At 39.1% G+C, this 27091-nt stretch overlaps 1 protein-coding gene across 1 annotated transcript in view; it reads right to left on the bottom strand.

Annotated features, from left to right (window-relative positions):
- The window catches only part of HS6ST3 (heparan sulfate 6-O-sulfotransferase 3), a 304623-nt gene that overhangs the window by 221628 nt on the left and 55904 nt on the right, over positions 1-27091 (bottom strand). Inside the window, exon 3 of the mRNA XM_010578333.1 lies at positions 7385-7399. Coding sequence (XP_010576635.1) covers positions 7385-7399 — 15 coding nt within the window. The remainder of the gene's footprint in view (positions 1-7384; positions 7400-27091) is intronic.

Raw genomic sequence — 27091 nt, 5'->3', positions numbered from 1 at the left:
TTTCGATGGGGGGGGGGGGGGGGTTTTGTTTTTTTAACAAACAACCCGTTATTACTAACTACTTCATCAAACCGGACTTCAAGGGCTTTCTCCCAACACTCAGGAGACACATCTCCTCCCACCATCCTAAGAGATGCTCATGCATAGATTTGTTGGTAAGGTAAGGTAAACGGTTACAGATATTCAGAAGTCACATTCATTAACAACATACACCATATATCACTGTCTTTGCTGACAGCTATCATGCATTATGAAGCTCCCAGTTTTTATCAGGAACCGCAATACTGTTATACTCCACCACTTCACCTCATAGCCAAAAATACTGGTTGACAAGGCTTGAAAGACATACAGCATGCCTAAACTACCCAATAATGAATAATTTAAGTCTTTTGCAGAGACAGGACATAAATCAGTTATTTTTTCATTGAAGTAGTTGACAATACATCCACTGGATGACAAAACTTCCTCCTTAGAAGCAATTAGACTTCCTCATGCCTCTGCAAGGTCAAGTACATTGAGAAAGATCTATTGGACTACAGGTACTCATGATGTCAAATTGGTAAAATTGAAACAAGTGTCCTGTGGCCTATTTCTCTTTCTCCCTTCGTGAAAAAGAGTTTCTATTGCCAGAGATTCTTTTTTAATCTTGTCCCCACTCTCAAGTTCACTATATCTTTGTCAAGGCTATAAATGCTGGAGCAGGACTGTAAAATTAGGAGCAGCGTCTTGACTTCTAGCTTAGGCTTTCAATGTAGCCATATTGAAACGCTTCTAGCATTATAGTTAATTAGTCTGCATCTTAAAGACACTGAAGGACAAAGTACAAAGCAACAGCATGCTTAGAGTATTCACAATATGCACTGCAGTTACTGTCCAACCTATGCTTTGCAGCAGTATAAGAATATACAAGATGTGAATAAGCCCTGTAAGTACTGCTTATGGCAAAGCCTGTCTTGCTTGGGTACAGGTGACACAAATGCCCACTTTGGGAATGCACACATAGATGAGGGAGACCACCATGGTTACATCTGCTCCAGTTTTTGGTGAACACCTGCCACCATTATCCCACAGAGGCCCGCACACAACATACGTAGTCAGGCATGACACCACCCAAAGCCCAAGCCAAGAAAGAGCATGCCTAGCGGGTTCACAAACTTTCTTATTTGTCAGCCAAAGGTGACAGCTCAGCCTAACAGAGGCCGTGCATGGTAGAGCAGGGGCCACACAGTGTGAGCAGGGCTGTGAAGTTTCCTTCGCTGGGCAGCAGAACTTGAAGATTTAGAAACACAGGGTGATCTCCAGAGAGAAACAAGAAAGAAGAAACACCCACCCAGGATTCAATCCCTTCCCTACAAAGTAGCAGAGTCTGAAGCAGAACAGCAACAGGAATTTCTCCCACAAAGCAACAGAAATTCAGCTGAAGACCCAGACCATCAGACCACACAGACGCCAGCCCTGAAAGCAGCTCCTGGGCTGTTTTCATATCCTACTCAGCAACTACCAGCTGACTGTGCAGCTGTTCCAAAAGTTATCACAGGAGAATGACTCTGGCACTGATATTGCCTACACATGAAAATTTTTGTTGGAATAAGAAGAGTTGGAAAATGGAAGAAAGATAACAGATGTTGTTCACAACATACAGGAGACTTACAAAAATACAATACAGTTGAGAAAACTCATATTAAGGCTCAAACTAATAAGTTACCACCTCTCACTTCAAAAAGTGAAGGCAGTTGTTAGATGTAGAGAACAGTACAAGGGACCAGAAGCACATCAGAACAGAATTAATACAGTTGAGGTTTTTATTACTGTCCTGGTTTCAGCTGGGATAGAGTTAATTGTCTTCCTAGCAGCTGGTATAGTGCTGTGGTTTGGGTCCAGTATGAGAAGAATGTTGATAACACACTCATGTTTTCAGTTGTTGCTAAGTAGTGTTTAGACTAAGCCAAGGATTTTTCAGTTTCTCATGCCCAGTCCGCAAGAAGGCTGGAGGGGCACAACAATTCAGGAGGGGACACAGCCAGGGCAGCTGACCCAAATCGGCCAGAGAGGTATTCCATACCATGGGACATCGTGCCCACTATATAAACTGGGGGGAGTTGGCCAGAGGGGATCGCTGCTCGGGAACTAACTGGGCATCGGTCGGCACGTGGTGAGCAATGGCATTGTGCATCACTTGTTTTGTATATTCCAATCCTTTTATTACTGTTATTATTGTCAGTTTATTATTGTTATTATCGTTATTAGTTTCTTCCTTTCTGTTCTGTTAAACTGTTCTTATCTCAACCCATGAGTTTCACGGGGGTTTTTTTCCTGATTCTCTGCCCCATCCCACTGGGTGGGGGAGGAGTGAGTGAATGGCTGTGTGGTGCTTAGTTGCCGGCTGGGGTTAAACCACAACAATTACAAAGAAGGAAGCCTAAGCAGTGAGAAAGATTACTCAAAAGAACTTGCAGAGTGGATTTTGGGTGCCTAGGAAGCCAGAACTCTGCCAAATTGTTTTTTACTGATAGGTCATGATCAAAGCGTTCATTCCGAAGCTGCTTGCTTGCAGTGCACACCCGCAAGACCAGTGCTCTTCAGTCATGGAAATACATATGACAAGTAAGAATTTGGGTTTAAACAGCAAAACAAGCTGACATGTAAGTATAAGGCGGCTCCTTTTTTGTAAGCAAGGATCCAGAGAAACCTCCAAAATTAAAACAAACATCTAAAAAGCTTACAGACACTGGGATTGCAATTATTTTATTAATTCTGAAATGCAATGCTACTTTCTTTTAAAGCCAAAATGAAGTTAGAAGACAATATTTCACCACAGTTAGCACTTTTAGTTAGTTAGTACCAGAAAAGCACACTCTCGCTTTCCGAGCAAGAGGCTAGGTATACAACAACTGTGAGCATCAAAGAACTTATTCAAGCACCAAGGGAAGAAAACAACAAAGACGAGGAGACAGATGTTGCAAGACAGCTGTAAATGGACAAGAGTCTTCAAACTGGGACTCTGCCCCACAAATGCCATCTAACTTTATACAGAAACCATTACGAAGGAAGAAATTGTTACAGACCAACAAAAAAAAAAAGCTGTTCTAAAATGTTAAAATTATTAAAGCAAAAAATTACTTTCCCCTTCCCTCTCCTTCCCAGCATCATTTTTTTAACTTACATTATGTGCAGGGATAATAATAGCAATAAACTTATTGCAAGATTAATTATTGAGGGATTAAGATTAAGAAAAAGCATGCACTACAGTAGTGGTATTGTAAAGTGAGCTTTTTTCTTCTCTTTTCACTAATCTTCATATAAAGCTGTATTTAAATGTTATCAACTTCAGCATCGGGTCATCATTTTCACAATTCTTTTACATGAAATCAGTCCCCCCCTTTCGCAACAACTGGTGGAAGGCGATGCCAATCCAAATGAAGCAATTATGTCAGCAATCAAGTCAAACCATTTTCCTTTTTACTCACTGTAACAGTCTTTAAGTGTGATTAATCAAATCAACCTTCCCTTTTCAGGCAGAGCTGTAATTGCTAAGTGCAAATTAAAGCATATTATATATGACATATGATACTTAATCTGAAGACAAATTTTTATTAAGGTTCAAGTCAAACTTTGTTAAGTGAGTTACGAGATACCCGCTGAATATATCTTAACATTACGTACATGCCCTACAGGAAAATAAAAAATAGTACAAAAATACTTCAAACCCCATAGATAATCCAACTGTTTGACAAAAACCAAAGAGTAACAGTAATAACATGTTTGTAAGAATAAATAAAATATCTTCACAGATCCTATCATGCAGTTTAAAATGGGGTAGCAGATAATTCTACATTATTATAAAAACAACAAACCAAAACATCCGAAACCTAGGATCTCAAACCTAATTCTTTTTCAGCATAATGCACAACAATCCTTCACAAAGATAAAGCAGACCTACATTCACTACTGCAGTAAGCTGATACAACTTCTATGATTTTAATAATAGTTGACAATGGTCGTGAAATCCATTGCTACCACTGTCCCCTAAGCAAAGAGGGGCAAGGAAATTACCCAGTAAGGAATTTAAAGGATGGGAGTTGATATTCTTATTCAATACCCCAAGGTTTATTTTACCTTCTTAATTTTCCATCTATTGATTAGCATATCAATGCTTCCTGATGCGATTAAATATAATTCTTTGTCCTACTATATGTGTAACTGTGAACCTATATTATTAACAAAAGCTGGAACAGAACAATATTGTCTCAGAAATGCGAACAGGAATAAGCAGCCTGCAGAACCTCTGAAAAACCTTCACAAGCTGACAGGACAAAAAAAGTCCAAAAACAAACCTGCAAAACATGACATGGGATATCGCTTTTGTAGGTTTTGCTACCTACACAAACATGATGTGGGATATAGCTTTAGTTCAAAAAGAAAAAAAAAAAGCATTGGGGACAGTGTTAGTAACAGAATCCATCTTCGGTGCTGAACAGTCAAAATGCAACATATTAAAGGATGTACAATTACAAAGAGTTAATCACTTACTTTTAGGACAGTGTTTTGTCCTATGAATAATCCTCCACAGAAAGGGTTTGCCTCATCCCCACCAGACTTTATTGTTTAGGTCACAGAACAGTTAATAACGTCTGTATTAATAATGAAACCTTATAATACATTTACACGTAAAAATAATTACAAGACACCTGTTCAGTGCCCTGTGCTTTTAAGTACACCATCAGTCCTCTTAAAAAAATCTTACCTGAAATAACTACACTGTTGTATATCATAGGAAAAAGTGTGTTCTATCATAAAACACATTTTCTACCCAATTCACATTAGAAGCCATCCATTTAGAATGTAAGCATGAAAGTAAAATAATTTAAATCAGGTGTGAGATTGTCATACACCAAGATGATTTCAAGGCTGTAAATCCTCTCAGTTTAAAGTGAATTAAGGCAGAATGGAAAGGGTTGTCAATATCTAAAATCCATTCCGGAAAGACTCTTTAGTTTAAGTCCAACTCACTTAACTATGCCATAACACAAGCAGTGAAACAAGAGAACTTGGTCTTCAGCCAATGTGTCTTCCTTACCCCACGAAAGTCCGCAGCCCAGCCCTTCGGTCAGCTTTCCTCTTACACAGCCCATGACACCCCGCTGGGCAGTACACTCCGACACACCACACGTCCTGTAAGGGATCTAAGCATGATGTATGTTGTATGATGACCAGCCAGCTGGCTGCCACTGTCTATGGAACAGGATACAGGCTCAGTTCCCCCATCAATAAAGGGAAAAGTGCCGGTTTATTTCCTACTTTAAACAGTCCCAGAAGGGGAAATCTAGCACCTCTGGGAACCCTATTTTTCTTTCCAATCTGACAATTGCCCAATAGCTTCAGAAATTATTTTAGGAAAAGGAAGATGTATTTAATGAGTCAGCTGACAGAGAGCGAGCCTTTGACCTCCACCTCATCATGTCAGAAATCCAGGATGAAATGTCCTTGTGAGTAAAATTCATGTATTCCAATTGTGAATTTGTTGTCTTCAATTCTCATTTTTCATTTAGTAAAAGCAGTGTTTCCTGTAGGATGGATATGTCCAAACTACCCACACAATGAAGAATAAAGTAAACATGCTAAAGGTAGATTTCAAGAAGCCTTCGCTGCTTGGAACCTTCTGGGTGGGAAAGCTTAACGCAGACGTATCTACTCCACTGAGCAATAGCCAGACTCTCTCTGGTACCCGAAATACCTTTTCAAACTTAACTCAAGGCACACCTAAACCTAAATGCAATTACCACACTTCTCTTTTATTTTTCCCATTAATTGTGGAATAGCATTTTTAAGTGGCTATCACTAGTTTAAAATACTGTTACAAAGCAGAAACAAGTTTATCGCCTAATTCTATCCATGCTGTATTCCTGTCATTATATGCATTTTAAACTACCAATTTAATACCTCATCTCACTTGCACTCACCTGGCATGGGCAGCAGGGTATAAGGAAGGGGAAGAAAAGAAAGACACAAAAGGGAGAGAGAGGAAATAAAAAGGTGCAGTTGACCAAGTAGTATAAGAGACTTCTAACTCTCCATACCATGTCAAGACAGGATTTCATAGCCTAGCTTTGAGTCCAATAGTAAATACACTTTTACTTCTGAAATCAGGCACTTTTAAATGCAGTTTTCCTTGTACTGTACACTTCTGGCAGATGCATATCTAACTGCCTTTACTACCTGTTATTTTTTTTTACCCCATAAACAGTCATCTCTTAAAGCTAACCATGTTATTTGAGAAATATTTCAAAATTAATAAACGCTATGAAAGTCACATGAAGTTCACTCACAGAAAGCAATCTAACAGCTCACCACAACAGCCAATGCAGGGTTTCCTTACCAGAAGTTTTAGCCTGAACACATGTCCAGTGACATTATCTGCTGCAGAGCTGCTCCTCCTGTTTCACTGCTTAGGTGCGGGAAACAGAATATTCCTCCCCACCCAAGCAGTGCTCAGGATCCACAGCTTAAATCACATTTTCCATGCATGAAGAAAGAAGTATCAGATTCTAAGCTATCAGTTTTCAGAATTTACACTTCACATGCATACTATGCTATTATTTGCTGTATGTACGAAAGTATTTTTCATCCTCTGGAAAAGTTTTCCTTTCATGACACACTCTACCACAACTGCTATTTATTGTAAAATTCTACATAGAGTGTCACTTTTTGCCTAAACATACCCAGATACTTCATGAAGTCTCTGGATTTACAAAGTTTTCTTTGAAGCTGCCTTAATTACAGGAAGGTTTTGGGCTTTTTTTTATTTGAGTTAAGAGAAGCCAAGGACAAGATGATTAGTAGTCACAACATTAATCTTTTCGGTATATCTAACAACTTCATTTAGTGTTTAAGACACAAACCCTTGTGGAGTTGCTGTTCTGTTGAGCTGAAGTTTATGTACTTGCTAGGAAGTTACTTCTACCTCTTCTGTCCCCCTCTGAGACGTAACAGATGTGCTCTCAGGAAACTGAATCTGATAGGAAACACTCTAGTGAACTCTTAGAAGGCTGAAACAGAAAAATAAGATTCACAAAGTGACAAAGGAACCCAACACATTTCATTTAAAGACTCCTCTGAAGTGGGAAAGAATTCCCCCATCAGCAACAAGATTTAGAAAATACACTATCTGTTACTATTATCACTAAAATTAAGAAAGGTGTATTTTAACAATTTCCAGGACAGACTTTACATACACTGCTTTCATCACTGGAAAGGAATAACACCACTCATACAATACACATTAAACAGCAGACTCCAGACCTTAACTTCCTAGCACAGTCGAGCAGCTTCATGCTACATTAGTCTGGTAATGCAAAGAGAACCCAAAAATAGAGACATTTTTAACCTGGACTGTCTAAGCCTCCAAGGAAATGAGGCTTAGGCAGTCCCACATCTGTTCACTTGTCACATTTAACTTCTAAACTTGCTGGCCAGTTTCAGCTGGATTTGATAACGGGCTTGGAGACTCTAAAATAATTAAGTTCCTGTAAATTCTACAAAAATTAGAGGCTGAGTACAAAAGAGACACGTGCATAATGCTCTTACTGAAGGCAAAGAAGTTTCGACCAACCTATTATTCCTCACCTAACTAATGAAATAAACACACTCAGTGTGCATGTCTGTATATATATAGTTGAGTGTATATATATAGTGTGTATATATATTTGAGTATATATACATTTTATATATTCAAAACATAACTGGACATGCTCCTGGACAACCAGCTCTAGACAACCCTGCCTGAGGAAAGGGGTTGGACTAACTGATCTTTAAAGGTCCCTTCCAACCCAAACCATTCTATGATTCTATGATCTCAAGAGGTCCCATCCAACCTAAACAGTTTTGGGGTGGGGTAGTGGTGGTGTGTTGTGTGTGTGGCTTCAGAGAAGCCACACCAAATGATTTCAAACAGGGATGCTAGATTAGAAAATCAGGGGGAAAAGGAAGAAGAATCCTTTGGAAGGTAAAGGACATAAATCCAAAGGCAACTGAGCTTTAGCAGTTATGCTGTTAATGATCCTTTTTCTTCAGTGACCTTCAGAACTTCACCGAAGACTTGTCACTTCACTGCTTATGTGCTATTAGCAGAATCATTTTAGAAATCATCTCTAGGGGTACAAGCTACACAAATGCAATTACACTAGTGTAAAACATACTTTTCGTATTAAAGATCATTCCTCTAACCTTTTACACTGATGTGAATGTACCCACAAGAGGAGCTGCATAGCTTTCTAAAACACATATTCCTTATTAAAAGATTAAATTAATACAAAACTGTAGAGATGAGGCTTAAAAGCGACATTTATTTTGACTGCCATTTTGGTGGAAAAGAGTATTGGATCACAAATTTTGAAACAATTGCCAGGGAAAAGAGAAAAAAAGGAGAAGAAAAAAAAAAAAGAAAACCAGCAAACTACAGCAAATGGAGAATTTAGGGACATGACCAAACACTTCCAGCCCAACTGAATACTACAGAAGACTCTTGTACAAGCAAAAGAGCAAGCCTGAGGGACCCATGGCTGGGTCCTCCCCACCAGCAGACCACCATATGGACACTTCTTAGACAAAGTGTACACTCCTTTATGGACAGGAACAGAAGGATGCTGAGAGGAGGACAAAGGTATTGTGTAGACCACTGCAGAGTGATACCACAGCAGATGCAGGGTGGAAGCCTGGTAGGCAGAAAGGTGACACATCACAGGAGCAGGATTACTCCCGACTGTAGACATGCAAAAGTAGGTACCTGCGAGCGAGCTTGTCATCTAAACTCCTCTTACAAACAACAGGCCATCAAATCCATTCATTCATGAAGACTGGAACAACCCCACCTTAGAGTCAAGTCAAATGAGCAACATAACCACTCCAACAAATAGGATAGAAGAGGATTTCAGAAGCCTAAGAAATTCTAGGTCGAAATCTGTGTGTAGACAAGAACTAGACTACAGCTCACAGAGTGGTCTGGATGCTGACAAACAGCAGTAACACACTGAAGGAATCAGAAGGTGCGAGGCCAAGAAACACCACCAATGGCAAAAGTCAAGACCTCACAGAGTGGGCGAGTGCTTGGTTGGGTCACAGTGCCCGAACAAAGAATTGTCATAGTGTTCAAATTTGGAGAAGCATAAGGAGAAGCAAATCTTGTTATGGCTTGGATCAGCACACCAACCAAGTTCATAAAACTGTTGAAGGGCTACTCTGGCACAATGTACTTCAATTCAGCACTTCTGCAGGAGCAACAGGAGTTGAAGGGTTCACTAGCACTATGCTTAATTTGAAAAATGGAAACAGCATGAAAAACCATGAAACTTTTGCAAAATATTATAAAAAGGAAAAGCTTTGTGAGTAATCTCAACACTGTTTAACAGCACTGTACTAAAGGGTAAAGTGATGCACACCATCTATCAAAGTGTTTGAGAAAATACAAGTGAAAACCATATGGCTGAGCAAAATAACAACATAGGCTATCAGAAGCAAAAAATATTTTTTAAAATGGGCCTACTGAAATTATAAAATTGTAAGTCTGACAGGCCAAAAAATTAAAGACAAGAAATCATGCCTGAAAAGATTTAAGGAACAATCTGGAAAAGACTAATAATGCCACTTCTCAACTAAAACTTCCGTCATACCAAAAGACTAACATGACTAATGGGATACTAACCTTTGAGAAGATCTGGGTAAGTACAAAGCAGTAAGCCTTGTAAACTACACCAGACAAAGTGGGAGGAACTACTCTGAAAAACAGTATTAATGACTACACAGACAAGCAGGACACATTGCGAAAGACCTAACAAAGCTTTTCATGCTTTCATGTAAAGCGGTATCATGATTGACAAACCTCAAAAAAAGGTTCCGCATGCAAGAAAAGCAAATCAGAAATCCCATCAAGCACTATTAACCAAAAAAAGTATCTTTCAGTGTCCTTCACAGAAAGTTCTCAAAAACACAAAGCTGCCACAGCATAAGAGGAACATCCTTGCCTGGATAGATAACTTTATGAAAGACAGAAAACCAAGGAAAAAGAAATGGGCAGTACTCACCCTGGAAAGACATTGTCCAGCAGTATTTCATGGGAATCTGCTCAGAGTCACTATACTCTGCTATCTATAGACAATCTAACTATTCAGCAGCAGGAGCAGAGAACATCATGCCCTGGTATAAATTCATGGAGCAACCACATCTCCAATGCTCTGGGCACTTCTGATTCCTCTTACCACAAAAAAAGATGTAAATGGGAAAGTTACTGAGAAGGAAAGCAAGGACCTTCAAACACATGGAACAGATTCATGTGGGGAACCATTAAGACACTTGGACAACTCAGTCCAGAAGATGAGATAACTGAGATATGAAAGTAATTTATAAGATAATGAGTAGCATGAAAATGGAGACACAACAACTGTTCAGTACGTCTTCCAATTTAATAACCAAGGAACATTAAATGAAGCTAATATATGACAAGTTCACAGAGGGCAGTCCTCACTATTTGTTGTCCTATGAATTTCCTTGCTCAAGTACCTGCAACAGACCTGAGAAGTTTCATATGTTTAAAAAGCAACCGGACATATTTTTTGGACTAAAACTCCTCCAAGCTATAGAAAATAAAATCCACCACAGGCTTGGAGAGTATTCCAGGGACTTTGTCCAGCGACAATGGAAGTCACTATCCTATTGCCAACAGAAAACTTTCATTAAGTCAGTGCATCCATTTGTATGTTTCACTGGCACATTTCATGCAAAAAAGCATTGGGGTAATGACCATCTTTGGACACTTCAACAACACAAGAGCGTCTAATTTTGTTCTAACCTTCAACATTATATTCACCATATTCAGAATAAGATAAAAAAAAAGATTTGTGCCCAACAAAGAGACAAAGAAAACTTGGTTTTCATATATGAATAATTCAGAAGACAAACCTACTGGTGATTATTTATATCATCCCAGATTTCCATGAAAATCTGTACGTTACACATAAGTCTTTATAATAAGCTTCTATTACATAACCAAGCTGTGTGATCAACTTCAGAAGGCATCAAAAGAACTAATCTCAGCTCTTTATATGCAAAGCAATGCTTTAATTATATTTCTTGGCCTTAACTTCCAGGGTAGGTAGGGAACAGTCAACGTAATAATGTATGATGCAGCATCCCAAGTTTTCACCTTTTCCTGTAACATATGCAGCATAGACATAATACCACAGAAAGAAATACTTTAAAATCTTCATATATTCTACATTAACAGAGTAAGGCAGTTAAATGAAAGTCCGGCAGAGTAAAGGTAGCTGGAGGCACAAAGGGGAGATGGGAGCAGGGGGAAGCAAGATATGATAGCATTATATATCCCCAATGATGTGAACAAATAATTTTGTTTGCACTTAATGTTACTATACCCTCCTTCCCAAGCTCTGAATTTCATTTATCACTGTGTGTTGGTAAGCTGTCTGATGCACAGGCAACACTTTCATATATTTTTGTGCAAAAACAATAAAAATGTGATCCTTATTAAGGCTTCTTGAAGGAAAACAAAACAAAACAGTAATTTATATTATTTTTATTTTCCACCAAATCAAAAGGAAATTTGTTCCGCAGAAACAGAATATTTAAGGTTTCCCTTGGGGCAGGAGGGGCAATGTTTCTAAAATGGAGACAAAGTGGTTGATTTGCAACCTGTCATAATAGGTTAACCAAAGTTTGAACTATTAAAGGTTGACATAATACATGTTTTACAAGATGAGAAAAAAATTGAAAAGAGTTCAGAATTATCTTTTGGGGCGATATATACACTGACTTGCTATTTTAAATAAAGCTTTTCTTCAGGAACCAGTTCTGAATCAGAACAATTCTTTCAAGAACACAATTCAAAATCTGCCTACAGAGCTGAACAATATTTGTAACAGAACTCTCCCTTATTTCCATTTTTTAAAGAGGTTAAGTTAATAGTTCCTCTCCAATATAAAACAACAAGAGGAATAGAATTTGAAGAGCAACTTGGACTCTCTGTGTGGCACTTAAGAGTAGAATAACGAACAAAATCTTTGAACAGTTCTCATTCCTACAAAGACACATGTATTGAAAATATGCTGAAAAATTAAGCCATACAGTGAAGCTGTTGGAGAATATAGACTGTTCACCATCCCAAGATCTGGAGGATAACTGTTGAGTTCCATGGTAATAGTTGAGAAACTCCAGTTATTTTTACAGGATACCTTCGGAGATAAATCTCCAGAAAAAGATATAGAAAGTAAGCACCTTTAATACTGCAACGATGCCAACACCTAGTGTTTCCTTTAATATGTTTAGGGAGGTTAGAATTCAAACAAATTCCTAGGACAGATAAGAGTATTTTATCTTTAAGTAGTATTTAGTCTTCTCATAGCTATGCAATATAGACTTCTATATGCATCCTTATCATACTCAAGTCAGTGACATGTATGAGCGTATCTACATAATCATTTAGCTGTTCACAGACTGTGCACACTCAAATATTGGATTGCCAGGTAGAAGCTGTGTACTCAACTTACTATACATGCAGACATACAAATATCCACAACTAACCAAAAGATCACTTTCAAGTATGTTATTGATTTGCATAGTATCTTGCATACAGAGTACGTTAGGCAAGCTTCCTGATTTTTAGCTGTTAGATCTTCTGCCAGGTTTTTTTAGCCCTCAGGACCACTACTCAGACAAGGTCTCGTAATACCTTAGGACAGGTTTTGATGGCACATAATCACTTCTGGCTAGATAGTAACATGTATACCCAGTCCTAGAGACTATATTATTCTGCTTAAAAAATCAGTCCAAGAAACTCTGTCACAACAGAGCTTGAAAAAATTTAGAGCCTTCCCATATTCTGAAGGCAGGCTAAAGAACAAGAAAGTTTGCGAAGTACTGAAGTCAGAGAAAACTGGGTACATCACACTCAACCATTCTTTCAGCTGCTGCCAGTGATACAGCAGGCATTGGACAGAGATCCAGCTGCATCCACCATTCCACTATTAGCAGAGGCATCACCGTACCCTTGGATTTGACTTGAAAGAGAAGAAACTTAACCTCTCCTCTGCAATGGCAGCTGTCTCTAATTTCTAAGCAACAACCATGACACATGACAGCTCCCAGGAATGATGGAACTTATCAAAACGTTGAAGCTTATGCTACCAGCCCATAAGGCTACAGCACTTTCTAACAAGACACCTATAATGTCAAGATATCCCCTTCATCTTCACAGTTACTACTCACATCCACAGGTATGAATCACAGCAAGGTATGAATTATTTCTCCAAGGCTGGGACCAGCATCGGTACTAATGTTAAGCTGCAAAAAGCGCTGCTGGTACAATGGAAAGGGGCGTTAAGAAACTGTCGAAGCAGTTTCAATTGTCCTTTAAGAGACCCCGGTCCCCCAAGAGTCATTGCCAGAGAACCTGCAACACTTGCAGCACCGTCAGCCACAAGCCACACAATAAACCAGTGCATAACACAAGGGCACATCTGCTATGGTTTAGGCCTGTTCAAAGCCTCTGAGGGACTAAGCAGGAAAAGAGCCTCACGAGGACGCTAGCCAGCTGGCAGACACCAGGTATACTGGCCATTCACGGCCCAAGCACAGCCCAAGAGACATCTCCGTTCAAGCAGAGGCAAGTGGGTGGGTGCACACTGATGTGTATACACACATAGTAAGTATGTATGTGTATAGGCTTATGCAAGTGGTAGCAGTCAAGCACAAAATAGAACAGCCCTGCACACACCAACCCAGAGCTAACACAGGACTTCTTAACAGGCCCTTGAAAAAATAGCCCAAGGTAATGAGGGAAAGATGGTCTGTTTATCAGAATAGGGAACCCTTGAAGAAAATACACAACTGAGCTTTGCACAGTGCAGAGCAAGTGTCGGATGCAGTTCACTGTGTCCTCATCTTTGTAGCTTCAGCTTCAAAGATGAGTTTTCAGTATACAAAAATTACTTTAAGGAAATTCCTGTATCACTTCCTTTAACTCATTACTCCCTGTGATTTAGGGCATACTGTTCATCATGTAGAGCAGACCACATCATCATGATGTTCAACTGGGAAGAATACTCAAGTAGATGCTTTAGTGCAGTATGGATCCCTGTCAACAAAACCTGTTCGTATAGACAGCAGCTACTCAGCTGAGCCCATAGTACTAATGCAGATACTTGTCACAAAATTAGTCAGATACAACAGTTAATAATTTTAATCAAATTCTCACAATGATTTCTGTATTCAGCTTCAGTCCACATGCACTACACTTACACTGTTTGTATTCTGTAACCATTTGGTTATAACCTGCTTTAAACAAGAGTGTATGATATACAACATGGTAAAAGACCTACATATGGAATTTACTTTGATGGTCTAAAAAGTGGGATCATGGATAACAAATCAATACACTTTTGGATTAAGTAATCTCCATCACCAGCCAGATCAACTTAACCCAATGCACAAGACTTCCAATACTCTTGCAACATTGATTAATGTATTCAATTTGGAGTCATTTTTGCATGTGAAGATTTTATTGAGGTACTAAAACCAATTTAATTCTGACTTGTGCTTGGAGATAACCTGTTGCTTACATCACCACCTCTTTTTTTTAAAAAAAAAAAAAAAAAGTCTAATTCTGTCCACAGACCTACCAGCTTTGACTTGTTCCTAAGAATAGCTAAGGCAGCACAGTAATTGTGTGAGAAGTCAGGAACAAAAAAAGAGTGAAAGGAAAAGAGGTATCATTTTACAAAGAACATCTATGCAGAGACTCTTTTTAGACAAAAAAAAAAAGTAATGGAAAAACGGCTTTGCCTGACATCAGTTTTTACTGACCTGATTCTCTTTGGAATACACTATCTTAAAAGGTAACTTAAGTGCTCAGTTCTCTCTTTTTATCTAATAATACATACAAGCAACAGTCTTTTGAAACTTTTACAGAAACACGCTCAGGTACTTAGTTCCTACTGGAGACAAAGTATTGAACTACACAAAAGAAAACCAGCATGACAGAAGTTATATGCGTCTTAACCTTTGGTGATAAGAAAAAGGCAGGAATAAATAGCCTCAGTAAAGAGGAAGTAACACAAAAGGATGGTCGCGCGCAAAGAACTCTTACCAAATACAAAAGGATACAAGGCATACTTGACAACAGGTCAAATCAAGCATTAAAACAGTTGAGTGCATTCCAAATTTGGGGGGTGGTGCCTATTACAGGTAATATGTAATCTACCACCAAATTTCACTAATACTTGACACATGATAAAAAGCTTCCCACTGAAAAACATGTAAATGGCCCAGCACAGGCAGCCTTACATACATTAAAATGTATCATTAAATTGTATTAAATATTCTATAAAACACTTACAGAATTAACACTTACCTGCATATTTTTTGTTTAATGAAATTCCTTTAAATAAAGATTTTGACAATACCATCTTAGCACACACAGTCAAAAGATGTTTTGCTCCTGACTTCAGGCAACACATGAATTAGTTAAATCTCAGAGAAAAGGATGATAGGAAGGGAAGTGAATACTTCTGTTAAATTGAATGTGTCAATAAACAAAATGAGCAGGTAACTATTATTGTTCTAGTCAACTTATCTTCACATTCAGGCCTCAAGTTCCACCAGGAGATGGAACACCCAAGAGGACTGGAGGAGTCCATGCAGGAGGACTCTTGTCAACAGACTAACAGTTATTTTCTTTTATTTAGTAATGGTACCAAAAACAATTTTTTCCTGCACCCTAATGGATTGTACATGCACCCCACTTTGGATACCACTGGTCTCTAGCACCAAGCTATCTCTTCCTGATGTACGAGTCCAGCAGTGGGACAAGAAAAAAAGGGGCTGCATATTCAGCAAGCCAGGACATTAAAGTGCACAACGGAGACAGCTTTCTTGTTCTGCAGAAACAACCTTGAGTGGTACTCAACCACAACTCAGTAACAGTGAAGCTGATAGCAGAAACTTCTCTTTGCAGCTTTTTTATGACATCTTATATAAGCAAATTATCTGGATTTTTTCCAGTCTCTTTTGCTGTGTTCCAGATTTGTCCTAGATAATGAAGAGCTGACAGTGGAGCTGACTTGCTATTTCAGTCCTACTCCTGAGCAGCTGGTGTGGAAATACAGACGTTGGCTGCTATTATTCAGCTACGGTGAAATTACATCTTATAATTCAACTCATTGTCTTGGGGGGGGGGGGGAATCAATAAGCTAGGATATCTATTGCCATTTCACTGTCAAACTAACTAATCACTGAATAAAACCCAGAAACCTAATTACTTCTCACTATTAAAATAATTTTAATAAGAGTAGAAACCAGGATTTCTCCCTCTGTCACATACTGCTTAAAAAGTATAGCTGCAATGACAGAAAGGGGAAGCCACACATCAGCAGGACTCTGAACACACATCAACACTTCCTAGAGAAGAGCTCCTGAACAAGAGTAGGTATCCTTTGTCCTCACAATTATATGCACAAACATAAAAGGCTTTTTTAATTAAAAAAAAAGTACTCTCCAGTCCCAATTTACTGCAAAAATAATAGTACAGAACAACTTTGAAGTGTCACCATCTGTTACATTAAGTCAAAACCAGCTATCAAAACCAGCTTTTGTATTAAGCACTCAAACCAAGACAAGGCAAACGTTCACTGAAATAACCACCGTGGTGCAAGGTTAATACAGTAAGTGATCAAATTAAACTTGGCTTCATAGTTGGTTCTCTGCCTCTAAGGCCTCAGACTACACAGTCTCTTCTCAACCTTTTCAGCCACAACATATAAACCGACCAGTGGACTACAGCCTCTTGCAGAAAGACTGACCTCCAGAACCAAATACAAACAGCACATCCCAAGCCCAAGAACTGAATAGTAATAAAAACCAGAGGCCTCTACACACATCCAGCATCTCCAAAGTTTACAGAAGGCAACTCTGTAACACTTAGTTCCTGCTACCTCTCAGCTCTACCTGACTCTATCTGACTGCTTCCCACAATGACCAAAGCAGCAGGCTCAATTCAGGGAGTAGAAAGCCCAGTAACAGTCACTAGAAAGCCCATCTATTTGGGCTTCATAAATTCTTTAGTTTTTTCCTAATCTCAACACCAAATTGTTCTATCTAATTTCAGACTCTTTCCATTTAATGCTTATAGGTATTTCTCCAAAACAAATTCAGAAAGTGAAAACATTTGGCAGAAGATTAGGCAATTTGTATCTATTCCTACTGCTGCTTCCTCCCAACTTTATATGTTTATTTATACACATACAAGTCAGTCAAAGGGAAACAGCAGCCCCAAAACATCCCCTGATTCAGCACAGCTTCTCCTGTGGTTGCGCCTGACTGCACTGGAGAAGGGTGTCCTACCACAATTCCATGAAGAGCATTGTCATGTAACAACCTCATGGTCTATTTACTGCTGTATTAGCACAGCCAACCCAAATCTCCTCAAATAAGCGTGCCGGCATTAGCTCAGTAACAAGTGCTGTATCGATCAACTATCTGGGAGAGAGGCCACACCTACTCTCTTATGAATAGTGCTATTCAAGAAAAATGCAAAAACCAGATGTCTTCCCTCACAAACAGGGAGGAAAACCTAATGAAACTAATATTAAAAAGAAATAATCAGAATTATTTCCTGAAACAGCAACTTGTTCCTAAGGCCAGCCTCCACAGCATGCATATGGTGGTGGAAGAAGTATCTTTTCATACAGACTCATTCCTTTACAATCCAGGTAAGGGTGGTTTTTTTTAAAATTACTAGTCCTCCAAAAGACTCCTTTTAATATTATGAACATCTACAAGTCAGACATGCTTTATACATAAAGACAGTTAGAAACCTCGCAGCCAACTGAAAATCAAAATTTATGCTCGTTTACCTATATTTATATATAGCTGAGTAACTTTATGACTTTGATCAAGATAGAGCAATAGGTATGAAACAAAAATCTCAGAGCTGTTGCTTTCTCAGTTGCAACAACCAACTCAATTCAGACAATTCCATCTTCATTTTTCTAATTTTCAAATTTCTAACATTCTGAAATGCTCAGTGTAAGGTTCAAAACTACCATCTCCTTACTATAACTTGATTTCAATAGCTTTCAAGAAGTAGTACTTTTCTCAGCACCATTTTAACAGCTTTGATGATGTGCACAGCACAGCACACAAGAAGAACGCAGCTGTGAAAAACAATAAAACAACGCACTTGGATAGACTCAGCATCTTAGTTCCTGTGAAAGCGTTGAAAGGCATGAAAGCTTGTGATTGTAACTGCATACAGGAATATGACTGTGGCGTATATGTAGACTGTAACCCCGTCCTGTCCCTGTTCCCCTTCCCCTCCCTTTTATTTTTAATGGAAGGGCAGATCATAAATCTCAAGAGTACTGGCTTGGCTCCCTCCACACTGCCACAGAATACCCCTTGCCCGATGCACATCTAGTTTAGACACCACTGCACAGCACAGGGCGAGTGTCTGGCAGATATGAGAGCTGGAAGATAATACCCTCATTTAACCATTTGCTAGGGCAGTTTGCCTCCCACATCCCTGTACGCTGCAGGTGCACCCATGGGTGCTCAGGTTGCACAAGTTCTTTTTTTAATGAGAAGGAAAATACCAGCAATGCTGAGTATTTCACAGGAGAAGAAAAAGAAAGAAAGAAAGAAAAAAAAAAAGAGTATCAAGGACACTCCAACTGGGAAAAATATAATGAGCAGGAGAACATCCTCTTTTGCAGCTATGAAAGATACAATGACCCAGTTGGTACCTCCTTTCTGATTTATCAGAAACAACCTGCAAGTTCAGCACAGCTAGAATACAAGGTCCAGCACAACTCTACTCGCACCAGCTAGTCTTTCCCTCCACCCCCAAAAAATGATTAAAAAAAAAAAAACCACAAGCAAGTAGAAGTAGCTCATTTCTGAGGCACACAGACGGTTCTTGTGTGACCATCAAGAAAACAATTCCCAGATCTGAAAACATGGACATTACTTTGATGGGAAGAAAAACCTAGTCTTCTATTATATTATGCAAGTTGACCTAACATTTGAAGAGCGCAGCTAAAACCCATGTCATTTAGGGTATTAACCTGAATACTGTTGGAGTTACTTGAAACAAACTAATTCAGCTTATCCAACACCAAAACCACATACAAACACAGCTCATCACTGTGGGAATTGGGTATGTGTTCTTTGCCTCTGCAGTATTTCCTTTTTTTTTTTTCCTTTGTATATCATAATATTTTAATTGATTTATAGATGCCAGATCTAACAAAAAACTGATGAGGTTAACATAGTTTCACTCTGACAACTAACTTTCTACATATTCTTTGAGAAGTCCTTTTGAATTCAAAAGCTGTTCCATAATCTATTAAATTATTACTAGATTCATCAGCTCAAAATGAAAAAATATGGCCATAGCAGATAGAGATTAGAAATATATGGAATGTGGTAAACAATAAATGTCAACATTTTAGTTGTCAAATCTTGCTTTGCAGACATTTACTTACAATTCTTACTTACATGACTAAATAGGAGTTTCTATATAAACATTTTTCCTTTCTCTATTGAGCTGGTTTTCCTCTATTTAAAGGGAAAGACAATAGCTGAAATTATTCAGTATCTATGTGCTTTATACGTTATCCAAAATTAAGCAGTGATACTTCTATAAGGAAGAAATACGACAATCATGTGCAAGCATACTTAAAGTCTGCTATTTTGAACACTTTTTTGTTTGTTGCTGCAGGGTCCAAAATCCCCAAATAATTATTGGAAAGGCCCACTGCCATCTAGTTGTATAAACACAAATAAGCCTAAGATAACACCCCAAGCACCAAGAGTAATGACAGAGGTGGAAGAGATAGTTTAGTCAGGCATGAAATTGATTTTATAATAGCAAATATCTGTTGCCTTCCATGTGCTAAATAAATAATTCTAAAGAAGAGAGTAAAGAAAATTAAAGAAAAAAAAAAATCATTAACTGCTCCTACTAAATCAAATGAAAGAGAGAAACCTGTTCTCACATTGACCCTGAAACCTGTTTAATAGCTAATTAAAGCAATTACTCCAAGCATGACAAAGTCCTTAATCATCAACACCTTCAGATGCAGAGATTTTTTTTAACTTTCTTCAAAGATATCAGTATTTTATTTAAATGAGAAGTTTATTCCAGCAGAACTTTCACCAATTAGTTGCTACATTGTTAATCACCGACACAGTCCCCAAACTTTGACTAGTCTGGTTAACAGAAGACAGTCTGCACAGACTTTACCAGATTTGATTACTCAGCAAAAGGAATATTACAGTATATAATAATTTCAGTGCTTTTATAAAAAGATTTCTCTAAAACAATTGAAGGTAACACTAAAATTGACTTTTTTCCTGACATCCAGCAACAAGCTTGAAAGCCAATGGAAATCTAGTACTATTGCAAGGCAACTACAAAAATGACTCTGCTGGATACCTCCCCCTCTGTCCTGCCAGCATCTGGAATTCTTTGCATCACTTACTCTTCTAAGCTTACCTCAGTTACTTTCCTCCTCCGCCCCAAAGCCGTGTGACACAGTGTTAACTTGGATTCCTTCATTTACAAGTTCCAGCCACAAACAATGTTTTATTTTTAATAAAGCTTTATATTCAATAACTTTTCATAGCCTTTTAATAATGACTACTTATCTAGTGCCGCTCCTAGTGCTCTACTGGAGTTAATTAGGCTGCTGTTCTGAACACTGATCATTTTCAAGTTAGTAAACGCTTTTGCGCTGTCACAGTACACAGAACAATATCCTGAACTAATGGCTTGACCATTATGAAGTGTTGAGCTTGACAGTTTATGCAGTCATAAATTAGTTAACTAAAAGGTTAACAAAAAGCAAAGGCAACGTTATTAGACTTTACCTTGAGCTTTGCTATTTCTACCTACACTTCAGCTCCAGAAAAACAAACTATTCTTGTGTAGATCATAAAGAGGAGGAAATACAGTATTAAAAACACAAAGGAAACTCATTCAACCCTATTTAAGAAAGATTTAGAGCAATTATGAGTTGAGGCAGGGGAAGCTCCCAAATGAATTCCACGCTGGAATAAATACCCATGTTACTAAACCAGAAATGCTCAAAACACTGCATTAGATGACACTGCTGCCGGTAACACAATAAATGGAGCTATGGTCTCTGTAAGAACTAGGTATTCCCCAAAACCTGAAAACTGCATTTAACTAATATAGCAAAGCACCCTGCCTGTCCTCTGACCGCTTTCTAAGCTTTACTGGTTCCATATGGAATTTTCTTCTGGCAGCTGATTTTAACTGTTGCCATTTGTGTGGATTTTTTTCTTTCTACCTGTGAATTTGCATAGCTATGTGTCATGGTTTCAGCCCAGCTGGTAACAAAAGCACCACGCAGCCGCTCGCTCATTCTCTCCCTCCCCCTCGGCCACGGTGGGATGAGGAGAAAATCTAAATAAAAGCTCGTGGGTCAAGACAAGGACAGGGAGGGATCACTCACCACTTACGGTCACGGGCAAAAGACAGGCTCAACTTGGGGAAGAAACAGAATCAATTCAATTTACTACCAATCAAATCAAAACAAGGATATTGGGAAGCAAACCCAACCCTTAGCACACCTTCCCCCCACCCCTCCCTCCTTCCTGCCTCAACTCCACTCCCGGTTCTCTCTCCCTCCGGAACGGGGGTTGTGGTCAGTTCTCCACACGCTGTCTCTGCCACTCCTTCTTCCTCAGGGGGAGGAGGATTCGCTCGTCTCCTGCTCCACTGTGGGGTCTCTCCCACAGGAGACAGTCCTCCACGAACTTCTCCAACATGCGTCCTTCCCGCGGGCTGCAGTCCTTCATGAAATGCTCCAGCGTGGGTCCTTTTGCGGGCTACAGTCCTTTGGGCACAGACTGCTCCAGCGCGGGCTTTCCCATGGACTCCCAGCCATCTTGGAGGGCATCCCGCTGCTCCGGCGTGGGCTCCTCTCTCCTCAGGCTGCAGGCGGGCATCTGCTCCCCCGCTCCCCTCCGTGGGCTGGGGGGACACAGCCTGCCGCCTGGTCTCCCCACGGGCTGCAGGGGCATCCCCTCCTTCCTCCCTGCCCTCGGGATCTGCACAGGGGTTCCTCTCCCATCCCGATCCCCCGACTCCCGGCAGGTTTCCCCTCTGGAATCTGTTCTCCCAGAGGTGGGTCCGGCTCCCAGCCGGGGAAGATTCCAGCAGCTTCCAGCAGGAGCCAGCCCTGCAGCCCCCTCCCGGGCTACCAAAAATAACCTGCGCCACACAGGCCCATAACACTATGAAAGTATTATTCACATAAGCGGGTGACACATATTCCCCCCACTCACGCATCCAGTTTACCCCTCTCCTACCATCCTGACAGTTTTTTTGCTGATGTGCTGCAAATACTTCAACAGGAAGCTACAAGTAAATCAGCTGCCCTTTGCCTATGATGAGCCTCATGTACCAGGGCTAGATGTGCTAGGAGGACTTCAAAATCTTCCCAATAAAATAAGTATGCTTTCATAGCCAAAGAAAATAGCACAATTTGATAAACCTATGTTAAAAGCACCTTGCGATAGATATTCACATTCTGTTCCTGAAAATTAACCTAACACAGTGATAAAGCAAAACAATATTCAACTTTCATACTAGAAAACAGCCAAGAAAGAGAAAAGAAATGCTAAGGATGACACAGATCTAGGAGAACAGGTCATTTTATAAGAACATCTTGGTTCTTAAAAAAGTGTGCCTTATATCCACTTCAAAATGGAACTGAATTTAATTCAAACAAGTAATTTTGGAAAAGAAGACTCCCTTTAACAACCTTCACTTCTTCAGTCTTGAGTTGTCCTCAATTATTCCTAAGCTATTATCTTATTTCTTCATACACTTCTAAGGGTCCTCTTCCTTCTGGATTTTGCCAGGTTATACAAAAAGATAACCATACATTTTTGTGCATATCAAATATAGACATCTTTAGCATTTATTTTAAAAATCCTATATATAACCTGCCTCCCTACGGAAAAAAAAATAGAAAAATACTGACTGATAACTACTTCCACTAACTTTTGAGCTCACTGACAAGCTTCAAACAAGTTGACAAAAACAGAGTCCTTAAATACGTTAGGTTCCTACATATTTTATTTTAAGCAGTATTTTTCAGTACCTGGAAGAAATAGAAAGGTCTAAAGCACTGATGCTGCTAAAAGAAAGGCAAAGATGGAGGATCTTTATTGTAACTTTGGGAATTACCACACTGTAAAATAAAATAGGAGAATCTGAACCTACTTTTTAGAGTTTTACCATTATTTCTGGGTTGAATCAAATTACACCAGAAAAGGCAAACTTGAAATCTCTGTACATCTTTCCCCTTTAAAAGGAAAAGTTATAAAACATGGCCCCTTATTAAAAAAAAAAAAAAAAAAAAATAGCCCCAATATCATTTGAGTGGAGACTAGTTCTTATCATATTTTTGGACTCTACATATATTATAATGCAGGCATGGTGCATACACTATTAAAAAGAAACTATGGCTCTAAGGTTCTCCTAGCAAGTAATAAAAAAAAACTTTACAGATCTCCCTTCTGACCTGTATCTCTACACCAGCAAGATACATGTTTATCATATATAAAACAATTTTTTTCTGTAATCATTCAAAACGACTCTAGTATGCCCTGAGGTTGCTGACCAAAACCTGAGAGATAGCTGCTGGATCTATCTTCATCACAGAAGGGAGAGAGGACATTTACTTACACACAACTTTACCCAAACAAATGGGGAAGAAGGAGGAAGGGAGAAGGGAACCATTTTAAAAGAAAAGTAGCCCATGACAGTTTGTCAGAAAAACTAGTTGTTGAAAAGACAGTCAGTAGTGAGCTGTATCTCATTATTGCTTACATACTACATTCAGAAGACTCAAACTTATCTTAGAGGTAGATAAGCCTTCGCCCCTGTAAGAAAGAAGCAGTAGCATATGACGTACTTTGTACACACAGACATCACCTTTACTAAGGTAAACACAAAAGACTGCTGAAACAAAGGTAAACAAGTCTTCACTACTTTGCAATCTGTTTGCCATTTCATTTGTTCACTCTGAAAGAACTCCAGGGGCCATGGTGAAGAGCACAAAACACAAACTCGAAGACAAGCTTTAGGTTCCCTTTTTTATAGCCCAAAATGGAAATATAAACCAAAGTTTTCTGAGCCATCTAGGCTTGTCCTCCTCAAAGCCAAGCTTATTAACCCGTACCATTGCAAAATTCACTGGAGTTGTTTCAGAAACTGCTGTTTTCTATAATGGATACCTGTAAGTGTCAAGCAAACATCTGAAAAAAGTAAAATGAAGCTTTATGGTTTCAGTGCAACAAACATATGCCTCAGGTGTAAATTTTAATTTGCTGCATCGAACCTTTCAGCACTCCCAGAAAGCCCCAGTCATCACTACAAAAAGACCTACAAAAAGTTAAAAACTGGCCCTTAGATTCACTTGGATGCATCTACCTCTGTGAACTAAAGTGATCAGGGCCACAAGACAGGATCACTTTTGGCATGCCCAGGAATACATATAAACTTTAAATCTTTCTGCTGCTTTCACACCTTTTGAGATCTCTGGATCTTTTGTATCTCTTCAAACATAGCTCCCAGAGGAAATCCATACATCTGAGCTACAAAAAAGTCAGGGCAACAGTTAGATCAAGATACACCTATACCCTTGCATATTCTGATCACACTGACAGACCACTCCATGTGTCCACTTCAACTCTACGCTCCTTGCCAACAGTGGCCTTTTTTCCCCTCAGAACTGTCCCACATATACAATAACTTTCAACACACAACCTAAATACAGTAGACTGTGAAGACTGAGCACACTGGAAGGAAGGGCTGGTTGGAAGGAAAAGGGGAGAGGGAAAGATGCTACACTCACAACGTTTCCACCATCGATCTAAAATTAGAGCCAACGTAGGAAATCAAAATTGTTACTGAAATAAGTTTTAGTAGTTATGTATTTATATTTTTATTTATTTTCCCCAGAAAAAGTTTGCCCTCAGCGAGCTGTCTTCATTTCTAGCTGTTATCCAAACTACAACACTGGCATTTCTCTGATGGCCCAGACTGAAAAGAAAACAAACACTCCGACGGAAGCAAAGCATTCCATAGGGGGATACACAGCAATCTCTTATCTCTCTCCAGAATAATTCTGTCTTCTGAATTTAGCTGGCAGTAACTGCTATCTAACTGTGCAAACCTCTGAGCTATCTGAAACTTTTCTATTTTTGGCAAGACAGGTGAGATATAGAAACTTCGTAACTCACCTGCTTCTGGGTCTGGGAAGCAGGAAACATGACAAAACACAAAACGCTCTGCTTCTTGATGAAAGATGTAAACGAGGACATTTAAGAATGAGGTCCCTCTCACTAAAAGCTCATTCATCTTTCAAAAAGAGTTAAAAATTCACTTGTAGCTAAAAAGCTAGCATAACAACATTCATTTTTGTGACTAATCATTTGGATTTGCATATTGCTGTTCATTTCACAAAGCTAAATGGAAGAAATCCTAAATTCAATTATCATCACCTTTAAATTTAGAGAAATTATTTCTGAAACAGTGACTGGTTAAGTAGCTGGAACTCCTTACCAATTCCACTGTCTTTCCAAGCTATCACACTACTCCAGTATCCAGGTGTTAAGGGAGCCAGTATAACCTGGCACCCTTATTGCAATTAAAAAGAAAGGAATATATTCCATTTGCTACCCTGTTTAATAACTACATTTCCACCTTATTCTCCATTTCTCTTAGGAAGAAATGTTCTAAGAGACATTTTAACAGAAAGACAACAGCCTCTGCTTGGTGCTCTGATTTTCCGTATCTGGCATGCATTTATGTACAAACACACTCCTCTTACAAGTTTAAAAAAACTCAAGAAATATCCAGGTAGGAAGGTAAATTTCAAAACTGTACACAAAAATTAATAAATTGTGAAGTTGTGTTAGTTGGTGGTGCTTGGTTTTGGAGGGGGAGGCAAGTTGTGTTTCCTTTAAAGTAAACCCTAACTACATCCTTATGCTGTTAATAGCCATTAAGTGGAAGTTCAGCACTTGAAACACGAAGCAAGAACCAACAGACGACAAGATTTAGTTTTTAGTCAAAGTTATCTCCCCAAAAAACCTAACTACTAGTGAAATGCAAATCCTAAAGTTGATTTAGATAAATTCTATACCGTACCCTAACAACAACAACAACAAAAACGGTACAAATTGCACAACCATACTAAAAAGAGAGAACATTAATGACGCAATTCAAACCTTCCTTTGTCTTTAGGCTGTACCTCATTCCTGTCAAGAATTCCCGTCACTCCTGCCTTGACTTGCAAGGAAAATGAGAACGTGTTGGGTTTTTTCAAAGCATCCATATTATGCGTAAATAAAACAAGTGTCAAGTATATCTACAAAAAGCTGAAGTTTCCTTCAGACTAACAAAAAGAAATCAGGGGAGCATGGGCACCAGTCACAAGGCTGGACTTCCTCAAAGCTATCTACCAAAGGAAAGAGGTACAGACTCCTTGAATCAGACTGCACAGAAGCTCAGCCTGCAGGTTCATCTATGGAGAAAATTCAGACCAGCTCCATGAAATGGTAACCAACCCTCCAGTTAATGATCTCGTAAGTTATTACTAGTTTGTTATTGCTGTACCAGATTTTCCCCTGCTCCTTCTTGGCCTCTCCTTCCTCTCCAGATATAAAATCATAGAATCATTTGGGTTGGGAAAGACCCTCAAGATCATTGACTCCAACCATAAACCTAACACTGCCAAGTCCACCACTAAACCATGTCCCTAAGTGCCACATCTACACATCCTTTAAATACCTCCAGGGATGGTGACTCAACCACTTCCCTGGGCAGCCTGTTCCAGTGCTTGATAACCCTTTCAGCAAAGAAATTTTTCCTAATATCCAATCTCAACCTCCCCTGGTGCAACTTGAGGCTGTTTTCTTTTGTCCTATCACCTGTTGCCTGGGAGAAGAGACTGACCCCCACCTCACTACAACCTCCTTTCAGGCAGTT

This window comes from Haliaeetus leucocephalus, unplaced genomic scaffold (assembly GCF_000737465.1).
Source record: "Haliaeetus leucocephalus isolate CR32 unplaced genomic scaffold, Haliaeetus_leucocephalus-4.0 Scaffold626, whole genome shotgun sequence".
NCBI lineage: Eukaryota > Metazoa > Chordata > Aves > Accipitriformes > Accipitridae > Haliaeetus > Haliaeetus leucocephalus.
Note: the sequence above shows the minus strand (reverse complement) of the source record. Positions and strands in the feature narration are given on the sequence as shown.